The sequence below is a fragment of the Desmodus rotundus genome, chromosome 3, assembly GCF_022682495.2.
Source record: "Desmodus rotundus isolate HL8 chromosome 3, HLdesRot8A.1, whole genome shotgun sequence".
In the NCBI taxonomy this organism is placed as follows: domain Eukaryota; kingdom Metazoa; phylum Chordata; class Mammalia; order Chiroptera; family Phyllostomidae; genus Desmodus; species Desmodus rotundus.
The window spans coordinates 153,019,562-153,033,473 of record NC_071389.1 but is presented as its reverse complement, the minus strand read 5'-3'; the positions used below and the strand labels follow the sequence as shown (position 1 = coordinate 153,033,473).

The following is a 13,912-nucleotide window of genomic DNA, read 5'->3' as shown; positions in this document are numbered from 1 at the left end:
TCTAGTACCTAGGAACATGAGAAAGAAACAATTCAAGTTACAAACCAGGAATCCCCAGTGTGGGGAACAAGTCAGAGAACACCAAACATGTCAAATATTAACTTATTTACCAAATGGGGGACTGGGGAAGGCAGGTTAAATTTTTATAAATCCTAGAGGTTTTGTACAGAGGCAGAGACCCTTCTACCCCTCCTCTCCAGGTAACATTTCTACCTGTTGTTACAACACACCAAAGTGGGATATCAGAGTAGCCACCGAGAAAAATGAGCTTGCACCCCCCCCCCCGGAGCTCTGGAGAGAAGGGGCTTTGCCATGCTGTTCAAATTATGTATTCTGATCCCTACATAAAGAATAGCTGCTTGAATTACCTAGATTCTCCTGTGAGATCCTAGTTCTTTGTTCCAATGGCCCAGAAAGCTGTTATCAGGCACTGTGCAGCCTCCTCTGCCCCAAGACTATCCCCAGATCAAGCTGGGGCTGGTCTCCTTGGTTCTGTTAACCCTTTTAAAAATACTTGTACAAACAATCTTTTCCCACCCATTCCCCCAAAGACCCCAATAAAATAACATAGGAGCAGCAGCTTCTTCTACAGTTCGTTCTGGAACGGTGTTAGATAAAATAAGGGAATAAATAGAGAAGGGTAAGAGGCAAAACCTCTGTCTGCATGTCACACTGCCAGAGGAAGTTCCAGAGAAGGATCTTCAGGGGGCCGGTCCTCGCCCTGCTGTGAGGTCTTCTCCGCCACACAGCCTTCTTCACGGTCCGTGCTGAAGGGGAGGTTTGAGGGGGACCACGAGGGGCGGAAGTCTTCGTTCTCCGGCTCCTCAGGGTTACAATCTTCGGGCACTAGCGCTTCTAGAGTGGATGTTTTCCCGACCTCTGGTTTACAGAGGGCAGCTGGGTCTGTGGGGCTACAAGCCACCAGTGAGGTAACAGGGAGAGAGAAGACACTGAGATCCTTCTCCTTGGGGAAAGAGGGTGGGACTTCTCCTGTGCTAGGCTCTCCTTTCACCCCCAGGACTGGCCTCTGCTCCACCTGATAATAGACCAGAGGCCCGCTGTTCAAATAGGATGGGTTGGTCACTGCTGAAGCAGCCGGGTGGTCCGAGTTCTCGGCAAAACACAGGACCGAGGAGCCTGGGGTCAGCTGAGCCTGGATGAGAATGGGGGCTGTCAGGCCTGGACACAGCTCTTCAGAGACGGCCAGGGGCTCCTCCAGGATACACACACCCAGGCTCTCTATGCTGGAGTCCAGGCTGGCACTAGAGCCGCTGGAGTCTTCTTCTGCCTTGAGCCGCTCCAGCTCCTCTGCGCTCTGTAGGTGCATCACTGCCGTCTCGTTCTCAGCAATGAACTCCTGGAAGTCCTGCGTCTCAGACCCCTGTGCCCCGGTCAGGCTGCAGCTGGCCGTGGGTGAGGGCTCCTCATCTGGGGCGGGCGGGCGGCTCACCTGCCGCTTGCTCTCCAGCTCCAGCTTCATGATGGTGTGGAGGTAATGAGTCCGGACCCGGATTGGATTAAATTCAATGCGCCCAGCCATGTTCCCACAGCCATCCCGGGAGCAGCCACAAGGGAAGGACATGCGATCCACCTGAGGAGGGCACAAGGAGGTTGAGGCGAAAAGACACCAACAGATTTAACAAAGTGACAGGAGACATTAGCTGGCAAAAACAGGCAGCTGGGATTTGTGGTCTCTTTCTAAGAGGCCACCAATTCAAAGCAACATGCAGTGTGGGCTCAGACAGCAAGCACTAGACGGTAGTTACCAAGCCACCTGTGTTTTAATTCCAGCGCAGCTTCGTTTCTGGGGCTTTGTTTCCTCTTCTCAACAAAAAGTAGACAAGTCCTATCAGAGGGCCCTTCCAAGTTCAAAAGTCCAGAGATACCTCTCTAAACGCCAACAATTCTCAAAGCGGAAGACATTTACATGTTTCAGATACTACTACTGAAGTTACTGGGTTTACTGAGGAACCCAAAGCCTGGGGCCTGAGCCTCTTCTCCTGCGATAACAGGCACGGGGAAGGGAGCAGGGTTCCTGCCTGGTACAGAGAAATACATTCTGGGGAAACTCTACCTGCTGCATTTCCCCCTGATGGTTGATCAGCCTGGTGCTGAGGCAGTAACCAAGATAACTTTCACACCAGGGGTATCTGGAAAAGAGATGCTTTCTACCTCCTTTCTTTTTTTTTCTTAAAGATTTTATTTATTTATTTTTTAGAGAGGGGAAGGGAGGGAGAGAGATATCAATATGTGGTTGCCCGTCGTGCACCCCACACTGGGGACCTGGCTCACAATCCAGGCTGATGCCTGAGACTGGGAATGGAACTGTTTGTAGGCTGCCGTGAATTCCATGTGGATAAAAGGCAAAAAAAAGTAATACAAATATTAGAAAAATTATTGGCAACTAAAGCTGCAGAATACCATCAGCTTTTTTCTTTCTTCTTTTTTTCTTTTTGTGGCAGCCCAAAAGGAAAATAAATATTAGATGGCATACAGGTGATACAGAATATATTTTTTAATTTTTAAAATTTTAAAAATTTTTATGGATTTTAGAGAGAGAAACATCAATTTGTCGTTCCACTCATTTATGCATTCACTGGTTGGTTGGTTTGGTTTTTTAAAAGGTTTTATTTATTTATTTTTCAAGACTGGGACAGGGAAGAAAGAGAGGGAGAGAAACATCGATGTGTGGTTGCCTCTTGCGTGCCCCTCACTGGAGACCTGGCCCACAACCCAGGCATGTGCCCTGACTGGCAATCGAACCGGCAATCCCTTGGTTCTCAGGCTTGTGGCTCAATCCACTGAGTCACACCAGCTAAGACCCTTTTCTCCCTTTGAGTCCCCAAAAAGAGGAAAAAAGGTAGCAAAAAGAAAATTTAAAACACGAGCAAGCTGGTATGTTCAAATACACAGTGTCTTCCTATGATGTCAACTTAAAGAACTCCCCATTTCATTTCTTAGGGACCATCTAATCACCAGGGACTGCCCTCAGGTCTGTGGGTAACAGACCGATTCATTGTGGGATTTCAGTCTGAAAAGCATTATTTGTTTAGATCTACGATACCTACCCAAAAATAAGAAAAGGTCGGTCAGGAGAAGTTCAACTGTAAGGACTCAGCATCCATATCCTCAGTATACAAGTTCCAGATACATTTCACTCTTCAGGATGGTACTGCTGTTTTCAGTTGAAATGTATCTTCCACACTGGCCATCAGAAGGCCAGCTGGAGGCTGACGCGTTCTATCTTTCAGGACACTATGAATTTAAGCTCTGCCAGGCCAAGTGTGATCCTGAATGACAGGATCCAAGAACTATTTTGATTTTTATAAAACTGAAATAGAGGTACTATGAATAAGTGTCTGCAAGATAAAATCTAAAGGCCTACCTCACTTCTCTGCTTCATCTCAACGAACCCGTCATTATTTAGGGAACAGCTACTAAGTGTTACATTTACTAACCCCCCGTTCTTCCATTTGCTAACAGCTGCTGCTTATCCCCCGATACTGTGTAAAACACAAAGATAACAGGTGTCTCCAATGCCGGAGTCCTGTCATGCTGGTTTTCTTGGCTGGTGGAGGAGGACTGCGGAACTGGGGAGTGTTCAGTCACGGAAATCCACCCTTTGACGGGCAGCCTCCCAGGCTCACTGGCACCCACACCACATCCCTGACTCCAGTGCAGATACACCACCTCAGACCAACTTGGACTGACCTGGCATTTAATCCCAGCTTGGCTACAAGCACACGCTTCTGGGTCACAATACAGTCGACAGTCACAACCACACTCTTCCCGTGACAGGCGGATGGCTCGAAGTTCTTGCTTCTCTTCAGCATCAATGCGGTGGACCCCAGAAGCCCTCAACAGGGCCCGTCGCCGTTTGGTGGGCAGAGGCTGCAGGAAGAAGTAATCATCGACCTCCACGTTTTCCACATCAATATCTTCATCGGAAACATCATCCAGTGTCAGGCCATCGGCCTCCACTGACTCCACCGTCCCATTCTTGGTCAGCTGCCAAGAGACAGGAAGGAGAGGTTAGCCCCTAGGGCCTGATCGGCGGGAGCTTCCTCACAGGGTGGCATGGTTCAGAGCAGCACGATGCAACTGCGCTTTCCGCAATATGAAATTCCCGTGCTGCCGAATACAGGAGCCACTAGCACCCCGAGCACTGTACATGTAGCTAGTGCAACTGAGAAACTGAATTTTAAATTTTATTTGATTTCAGCTCAGTATAAATAGCCACGTGTGGCTACCATATTGGACAGTGTAGGTCAAGAGGATAAATCTAGAGCAGGAAAACAGGAAGCCTTACGCCCTTCAATTTGTAGCCCAAAGGACACAAAATGGCATTTTGGAAAGACGGGTACATTGAAGGGTAGTACAAGGCTACCATGCCCTTGTCAATAAGCCTGCATCCCCACACTGTGAACAATTATCTATTCATACACAGAAGAGCTTCATTTCATTGGGAGGAGAAAATGAGCAAATTATTTATGGCTACCAAGCCCTTGCTTCCCGCCCACGGCCTAGAAAAAACATATGCGCTTTCTTTCTCCTTTGTAGTCTGTTTTTATTTGATTCCTAAGGAAAGTTGTATGTGAGGTAGGGTGGCATGTATGATACTGACTGTACTACCTACAGGCAGATCTGGGTTCTCTGGGCTAGGAGGGACGAACAGCCAGGAAAAGGGAATCCTAGTGGAAGGACAAGGTGAAGACAATCCATAGCTGAATGATTTCTGAAAACTCACTAGAGAATTCAAGTAAAGAAAATAAGGCTTTACAATCCCCAGGGCTCTGGAAGCTACTAGCAGGAAGAAAGCCAAGCAACTGGAGGGTTTGGCTTATTTTGTCAGACAGCCACAGAGTAGAGCTGGTAAAGGAACGACTCCTAGGAGAGATGTGATGCAAGAGAGCTGGGTAATAGGCTGCACACCTGTTTTGTTTGTTTGCTTGTTTGCAGGGAGCTGGTAGAAAAATGAGGAGAAAAAGTGGTCCTTTTGAGGATTCCTTAGTCTATTATTTTTCTTCTCTTTTTCTTTTAAAGACTGTATTTATTTATTTTAGAGAGGGGAAGGGAGGGAGAAAAAGAGGGAGAGAAACACCAATGTGTGGTTGCCTCTCATGCGCCCCTTGGTGGGGACCTGGCCTGCAACCCAGGTAGGTGCCCTGATTGGAATTCAAACTGGCCAACATTTTGGTTCGCAGGCCAGCACTCAGTCCACTGAGCCACGCCAGCCAGAGCAGTCTTATCTCTGTACCTACTACAGGCGCCTTGCCGCACACCTTAGGACTGCTCCTATCTATTTCACCTGGGCTGGCTCCCTCCCCAACCACCCTCGCTCCTGCTATCCTCTCAAAGAGATTAGAGATGCAACAGAAAGAAACCCATGTAGATATTAGAATTTACATATCATGATATAGGTGACTTTCATATCATTTGTCAGTTTTCTAATAATTTAGTGGTATTGGGACAACTGAATATTCTTTGGAAAAAAAATAAGGTTAGGTTTCCAATTCATACTATTCATAATAATGAATTCCATGTGGATAAAAGGCAAAAAAAAGTAATAAAAATATTATAAAAATTATTAGCAATTAAAGTTGCAGAGTACCATCAGCTTTTTTCTTTTTCTTTTCTTTTTTTTTTTTGTGGCAGCCCAGCCCAAAAGGAAAATAAATATTAGATGGCATATAGGTGATACAGAATATATTTTTTAATTTTTAAAAATTTTTACTGATTTTAGAGAAATAAACATCAATTTGTCGTTCCACTCATTTATGCACTCATTGGTTGATTACTGTATGTGCCCTGACTGGGGATTGAACCTGCAACCTCGGCATATCGGGACAATGCTCTAGCCAACTGAGCTACCCGGCCAGGGCCAAAATATATATTTTTGAGCGCAACTGCCTCCCCTATAGAGTGCTAAAGATAGAAAAAGTTCTAAGAAAAGAGGAAACTGGACTTGGGGAGGGCAAAGGGTTTCCTCTTGACATAGAAGTTGTATTAGATGCCAGCACAGCTGCTGCACACTAACCCGCTATAAGCAGGAATCCTACACCGTAAGCCTTGGGTTTGTCTCTGGATCTCCTCTGTGTGAGGCCACAGAACATGACAACATCCTGTTTCCACAGGTCATTCGTCTACCAGATTTAGGAGAGGGATTCTTCTTGGGGAGAGGGAAGCCTTCACTGCAGATGAGGAGAACAGTGTATATTTGCCCAGCTGTTGCTATGGCAGCAGGAAGGGATGGGGTCTGTGATGGAATTCCTCAGACAGAAGAAAGGGAAGCCTGAATGTTGTTCCAGTTAGAAGAACAGGTGTAAGGCTTTAGGAGCCGGCTGAGGGAAGCAGACACAGAGCTCCCAAAGGGAGAAAGGGAAGAGATCCAGCTAACCCGAGTCCTCTGCCACCAGGCCTCCAACCCTATGACACGGGGGTTGTCTCAGCAGGATTTCACCCACAACACTGGAAATAATGCAGCCACCATTTTAATATGGGCCCACTGGAAACTTGGCCAGGCCTAAAGCAGTGTTCTCCCAATCTGGAACTAGAAACTTTGGGGGAAAGTTTTGCAGACTGGTGGAAACTACGGCTGTATAGTGCCTAGCAGCGCTGAGAGAGCAAATGGGTAGCTATATAGCGCCATCTGAGACGGGCCTCTTCCAGGCCCACTCTCCTCCCGCACTTGAGGAGCCGGTGCCGCACCAGCGGCAGGCACAGAATATGCAATCAAAATAACCATTTGGTAATGCTGTTGTTTATACCTAAAGACTACCACCTAGAGATGATGGGGGTTACAGAAACAGTAGGATCCTTTCAGACAATGAAAACATCCAAACCTGTCCTGTGCGTGCTGGCAACAGAAAATCAACCGGCAAGGAACCGAAACACTGCCCTTCCTCGGGTTCTGGGGGACAAACTTGGATGCCTTCAAGTACTCACATCTTAAACCTTTACAAAACACGGAGGGGGCAAGGGTAGGGAATTCTAGAGAAGTCATTTTGCTATCTCTGGTAGACTCCCCACTAGATACAAAAAGAAGGGTGTCTCAGACTGAGATTTGATTCCAAATCTGAGCCTTTTCTCTAGAATGATCTAGATGCCAAGGGCAACAGTCCAAAAAAAAAAAAAAATCAATAGACCTAGATGGTTTCCCACTTAATTCTGGCACAAGGGAACTACCAGAGCCCACACCCCCTAGGCACCTTCATCTTCTTGGCATGGAGTTTCTCCTCCTTCAGGTGCTCACGAAGAATCTCCCGATGGTTCACCTCCTGCTCTTGAGCAAACTCACAGAGCGTGTAGCTGCGTACAGAATTGTGACGCTGAGCCATGCCCAGAGAGCTACCACCCTGGCTGGGCACGCTGGTAAAACCCTGGCGCCGGGCAAAGTAGTACACAGTCACCTGGTCGAAGCGTACATTCTTCCTCCGCAGCTGCTTCTGTCGCTTTAGGATGGAGGTGGCTGCGAAGGGAGCACAGAGCGATTTTATTGTCCCAGAGATGGCCTGTTTGGGGACCTTATCCTTTCTCATCTATCTAGGCCCTCAACTCTCCTCCAAAGGGGCTCCCTGTGCCCAGAGACATTTCTGATTTTCAAGTCATAAATGCCCAGCTGGAAGGGACCTTGGGTATCAGCTAGTCAACAACATTACCTCCAGAAAGACTGCACCCGAACAGACCGCAAAATCTATTTTTAGACATCAGCTGGGAAGAGGATTTCTAGGTAATCATCTCAGGATAAAACAACCTGTAGAGCTTTACTGTCCAACACAGCAGCTACGAGCCACATATGTCGATTTAAATAAAAGTGAATTAAAATGAAGTAACATCTACAGCTCAGCTCCTCAGTTACACTAATTCTCAATTCAGGTGCTCAACACTACACATGGCTAATGGCTACCATAGTGGGCAGTGCAGATACAGAACGCTTCTTTCATAACAGAAAATCCTCTTAGACAACGTAGTATAATGAGATAGTAAACTTCTGTAATGGGGTAGTATGTGTTTTAGGCTTTTTTAAAAAAATTTTATTTATTTTTAGAAAGAGAGGAAGGGAGGGAATAGAACCAGTGACCTTTCAGTTCGCAGGCACTTAATCCACTGAGCTGCACCAGCCAGGGCTAGGCTTTGCAGGCCGGCCATCAGGGCTCTGTTTCAACTACTCAACTCAGCCATTGTATCATGAAAGCAATCAGACAATGGGTGTGGCTGTGTTCCAATAAAACTTTATTTACAAAAGTAGGCACTGGGCCAGATTTGGCCCACAGGCAACCCCTGATCTATAGTATTGAAAGTTCTTTCCAAGAAACTAATTTAGCCATAAGGATAAAGAAATTGGGATTTCCCCTAGATGTGCAGGCAGAAAGGATTTATGTCCCGCTAGAGCTCCAGTATCATGGAACTCTACAGGACTTTGGTGGGGAAGGGTGGAATCCTGCACTCCTACCCTCCTTCAATTTAATTCAGCCCATTCCGGGGACCCACAAACCAAGCACAAGTAAAACCAGCTAGAATAAATCAGACTTAGGTCTACAATATTACAGCAATGAGGTCCTCCAAAGAGCAAGCCCGAACTAAGAATGGGAAAGATTATGACTAAGGGAAAATCCCCAAGCTGGGTAGCAGCAGCTGTCTCAAGAGCTGCAATGGGCTCTGAGGCTTGAGGACTGGGTGCCCGTGGGGCGGGGGGAGGGCTCACTCACGTGTGAAGCTGGCAGTTGTAGGAGGATTGAGGCTGTCGCAGCTGTCGGCACTGTCACTGCTGGAGATCTCATCATCTGAGTTGGACACTGATGAGCCCACATCCACATCATCAAACTTCCTCTTGAGACCCGAGCCCGTGAATGCATCCATTGGTTTCAAAGGGGTTTCCTTGGGGAGCCCACCGTGTTGGCCCCAGAGCCCCCGCTCACCACCAGCTAGCCAGGTGCATTAGGATTCTGCCCAGGGGAAAAGAGGAATCAGCATTCCTGTGCCAAGACAGACCCCTCCAGAGTCTATAAATCAAGCTCTCCGACTGAAGACAGAAAAGCACCTGAACTAGCACCGATGTCTGGGCTCTCCAGATTGGGTCATTTCTCTCCTGATTCCGGCCAACATTCCCCTACTTTTGTTTCCCCTCAGCCCCTCCAGTCTCAACCACTCTGGGAATAATGAGATGAGTCACCGAAGCACCTTTCCCAGTGGAGTGAAGGCCCCGGCTTCATGAGCTGGGGGCACATGCTGCTCTTCCTATCACACAGCAGAGCTCTTCAAGGGGCCAGCAGGAGGGCCTGGGGGTCAAACGCAGAAGTAGGCTGTGCCCAAACCTAGGCTGCGTCCAATTATTTTTCCTACCGAAGATATAGCCTGGCATTTCCCAAAGTGTACATACGGAATAAACTTATTCAATGGGTATTAATAGCTTTACATGGAAATAGGACTGCCGTGTTAAAATAGTTTAGAAATCTGCTTATGGGAGGACCTCTTAGAGGCTTTTTATATGCTAATGAGCACAGGGAAGAGTGGGAGAAGACAGCACACAGTGTTTCACACACCTGCTTAGGGAGCCCTTTGTTTTCCAGAGTATTTTAGGGGGCAAACGATCCTTGGAACACACTTTGGGAAATACTGCTCCAGGCTCTCAATTTCAAAGTTACAGCGACAGCCAGGGAAACGCTTTACCCAGATCTTCGCAAGTATAAAGTGTCTCTCCAGGCTCCTAAAAAGGTCAGATTTGGTTCTACAGAATGGACTGAAGATTAGAATCTGCACTGGCTTCAAAACCCAGAGTCTTTCTCAATCTCATACTGCTCCATAAAACAGGGTTCTGCTGGTCTGTCATCTTCCTCCGGGCAAGGAAAACTTAGCTTTACCACCTTTGCCCTCTGCAAAGAAACCAGCAAGGGGGAAACAACAGCAAAAGAAGCGACAATTTACTCTGATTACATGTATATGGCAGGCAGTATCTTTAACAAGCTGTCACACAATCAAGGAGTCTGGATACAAATCTCTCCTGTCTTTGGACTTCAGTTCCCAAGGAGGTCATTCTCCTGGACAGAAATGCTGTCAGAGCCAGAGCCACGTGTGATGATACCAGGCCTCCCGGCTTTGCCTCAGTAATGCCAGAATCTCCCCAGACTATGATCTCACTAGTTGCTAATTATGCAGCAGGAATAACAACACTGCCCAGAAAGACAGGGCTGCATTACTGCAGAGCAGCAGCTACCCAGAATATACTGTGGTGTCTAGAGATGCCTGCTACAGAGCTGTTTTTCTGGACTATGTCTTTTAGATGCAATTTGCCTGCTCTTGGACAAGCTCTGCATAGCGAACCAGATCCAATAAGTACTTTACAAATGACACTTCTGAATCTATCTATCTAGACCGCATCAAAATCCTGTCTTTCTAAGTCACGAGATGGATCTAAGAAACCTCAGCTATATAGGTCTCAGACAAGCTCATTCCTGAAATAAATGTGGTCAGGGAGGGAAAAAAGTAATCAAGTACTTGAAATAATCATAATTAAATTGAAAAGTGAGTCCAAAGTATCATTTAAAAATTTTTTTAAGTCATTAAAAATATTTTTCAATTACAGTCGACATACACTATTATATTAGTTTTCAATTCTGTTTTTCAGGTTACTGATCTTGCCATCAGAGGTCACATTCCTAGGACATGGTAAGAATGGAGAGAGCCAAGGTCTTTTTATGGGTTAAGAATACTGCTGTGTTTTAAAGATAGCTATTAACAAATTTCTCATTCCATTCTATTATGGGAGGGGGAGGAACCTTTGCAACTGAGTACTTATATGGGTGGGATTAACAAAAAGAGAATAATGTTGACCACTGAATTTAATTCTTCTTCCCGACCTAAAAACTTTATCAACCACATGAAAACTCAAACTGAGCTCCAAATTCTGCTTCCTCAGAAAGAGTGCAAGTCCAGCTTCAGTTTTAACTGATATCCAGGTGGCGTGCTACTAGGAAAGCGGTCTTTTCTTCAGCCTGGAATTACTCAGGGATTTATGACGGGAAGCAAGTATGCACTTCTGGTCCTTTCCCGGGTATCCCTTTGCTTCTGGCAGTGAGGATTGCCTATGAATATTTCTCTTTAAGCCCTACATGACATTGGCTTTGGTCCAAAATCATCTTTATTATCAAAATTCTCCACTGTCTTCACCCAGTTGCCCCCAAGGGTATCATTTCTGTTAGGTTAATTTTTGTGCACTTTGGTGCAGCAAGAATTGTCGGCTGCTTGTCCCATTCCCCTTTGCCTTTTTATCTCTGTCTTCTCCCCTTCCACTTCTGGAATAGTGGTTTCGGGCAGTGATAGAAGGTAGATAAGAAAGAAAAGATAAAAAGATGTGAATGTAGGAGAAAAATATTTTCTTTAAAATGCCTGAGAATAATCTATGGCTGTAAGTGTAAATAACGTGTATATTGACTTAGCTCTCTTCACCCTATGCAGCATCTATTAGCATCACATTCTGACATTAACTCCATCATTAAAAAAAAAAAAAATCCACTGATTCTGTCCTGACAACCAATATAAATTTAAATTCCAACCCAGCTCTCCTTGTCCACCTCTCTGGTGTGAACTTGACCTGGTAGATGGAAATACTCTCTGGGCACCAAGAACAAACCTCCCATCCACTTCCGCAGTGGCCTGTGGAGATCTTGCTTTGCAACAGCAACGACTAGACTAGGTTCCACATTTTCCAATTTATCAAATCAATCTCCTTTCAAACCACAATCAGAAACCAGTCATTCCCACCTCTCGCCTGGCAGAGGATCAATGCATGTGTTCGAAAAACACAAGTTACACTCCCAGCACTTGACCCCATACAGAAATAATCGAGGTGAGACTGGCAACGCACACCACAACTGACAGTTAACTGTCAAAACGAGCAACTCAAACAACAAATGCTTTTGAGAAAATAATGCAAACCTCTATAAAAGCTTTTAAATGCCAGTGAAAGGAAAGGTCAACTGACACTTTCTGGCTACATGTTTTCCGGTCTTTTCTCAAATGTTTCTAGCTGAACATTTCCCAAAGGTATTCACAGTATGTAGAGGGTATTAGGCTAGCACCAAACAAAACAGATCTATGCATATGTGCATTTCAGTACTAGATCTAAGCCTTTTCAGGCATTCGACGATTCCTTTAACAACCCCCCAAAACCAGGATGACACTCTGCCACATTTTGTAAAGTTTAAGTAGTAAAAACCTCTCCCCTAAATGAATGCAAAATAAGACAAACTATACAACTCACAGGAGAAAGCCTCTCTGCTCAACTAGAACCCAACCTTCTGCTAAGGGTCAAGGAACCAAAATCTCTATTAAGATCACCAGGGCTACCATTTGTAGCTAGGTCAGAGGAAGGAAAGCTTTCTAAGTGTTATGATCAACCTGAATAAGATGACTTGTCCTATTTTTCCTTTTACAATATGTTGTGGTTAATTCTTGAATACTATGAATTCTGTGGCTCTGTGTCCTTGTGATTACCAGGATCATGAACTTTTAAAGCACTCAGTGAAAACATCCTTTAAACTAGGTACGTCTAGGAAGTCCCCTCCAACACTCCCTGGTGTACACCAGTTCACTGACACAAGGTGAGAATTTGGCTTCCTGTGCCTAACTAAAGTGCCGTGGTAAGGAGGACAGAAGCAAGATCTTTGTGGAAGAACTGGAACATGATGCTGGAGGAACCATTAACTCTCAAGGATCCCCAGTCATTTATAACTCTGGCACATACCAGCGTCCTCCTGGCTTTGGAGATTTGCAAGACGGAAAATCAGGACAGAAAAGGAGAATTTGAACTAACTATGGATTTACCTTGAACTGAAAACTGTAGGACAAGGGGACACTGTGTCTCTTGGGGATAACTTCTAATGTTTCATACTGAAGAACGGTTTGTGTGACACAAGGCCACTCTAACCCCCCTAAAAACGATGAATCAAAACCATAGCACTAAAAGGGATGAACGGCAGTCAGCTGCATGTTTGGGCCTGTGAAAAGGGTCAAGCTAGCAACCAGGGCAAGTGATGCTTTCGTTTTTCCCACATAACGCCAGAAAAATGGGAGACACATCAGGAACCTGAGCTGAAAGGACATGTCAAGTCACCAGTTCCCCTTAATGGAACCCTCGCTGACTCCTTCAGCTCCGGCCCCTTTCTTTCTGATTCCTGTTATCCTTCCCGCTCATTCTTATCTTTTGCAGCCCCTACCCAGTCTTTATCCCTTCCTGCCTGCTACTCACAAATTCCCAACCACTCCTCCCACATTTTCCTCTATTCCTCCTCCCCTCCCTGCACTTCCCTCCATCCTACATCTTCTCCACTCCATTCGGAACTTAATCCTCATCAGCAATCATGCCGGCTTCCAAGCCGTCCATCGGTCTCCCTCGAGGTGCCCCCCGCAGTCCGGGCCCCGCAATCTCCGTGCCGCTCGCTCCCACGCCTCTCCCTACTCTTCCCCTTCCCAACGGCGCCTTAGCTCCCCGCCCCCGGCCGCTCCCAGCCGAGCCACCAGCATTTCTGACCCCTCCATCCGCGCGTGGCTCTGGGGTAACCACTCCTTCACCGCCGCCCGAGGGCCGATCCCCAGAAAGGACAAGGCGGCACCCTCCGCCCCGCACCCCCAGGCCCATTACCGGCCCCGCCGCAGTTGCCTCCTCCCGTGATGGTCTCTGCCACCCCCGCTGCTGCTGCCGCCGCCGCCCTAGCCCACTGGTAAGGAAGGAGGATAGCGCGAGTCCCGGGACTGCAGCGACTGCAGCGACGGTCGGGGAGTTCCCAAGGCGACAGGGAAGGAGGGCGGGTGGGCAGGTCAGCCGGCAGGCGGCGGAGGGCGGACGGCTCCGGCAACTCGGGTGCCCTCGGTAGCAGCCGCCCAGAACCGCCCCGGCTCCGGCTAACAATAGGCT

At 46.9% G+C, this 13,912-nt stretch overlaps 1 protein-coding gene across 1 annotated transcript; it reads right to left on the bottom strand.

The window, feature by feature from the left end:
* CSRNP2 (cysteine and serine rich nuclear protein 2) lies at positions 1 to 13,912 on the bottom strand. Its single transcript, XM_024575528.4, has 5 exons — positions 13,640 to 13,912; positions 8,709 to 8,945; positions 7,209 to 7,468; positions 3,712 to 4,008; positions 1 to 1,591 (listed from the first exon to the last, which is right to left on the bottom strand). Exons 2-5 carry the CDS (start codon positions 8,857 to 8,859, stop codon positions 668 to 670), a joined length of 1,632 nt encoding a protein of 543 aa, XP_024431296.1. The 5' UTR covers positions 8,860 to 8,945; positions 13,640 to 13,912; the 3' UTR covers positions 1 to 667.

Bases quoted from the DNA above. Each gene is read 5' to 3' on its own strand.
- CSRNP2 (XM_024575528.4), bottom strand. From the start codon at position 8,859: ATGGATGCATTCACGGGCTCGGGTCTCAAGAGGAAGTTTGATGATGTG. The intron at 4,009-7,208 runs GTGCCTAGGGGG...GTCTCTTGGCAG, and splicing joins TCCATGCCAAGAAGATGAAG to CTGACCAAGAATGGGACGGT. The intron at 1,592-3,711 runs GTCAGTCCAAGT...TGCCCTCCTCAG, and splicing joins AAGCTGGGATTAAATGCCAG to GTGGATCGCATGTCCTTCCC.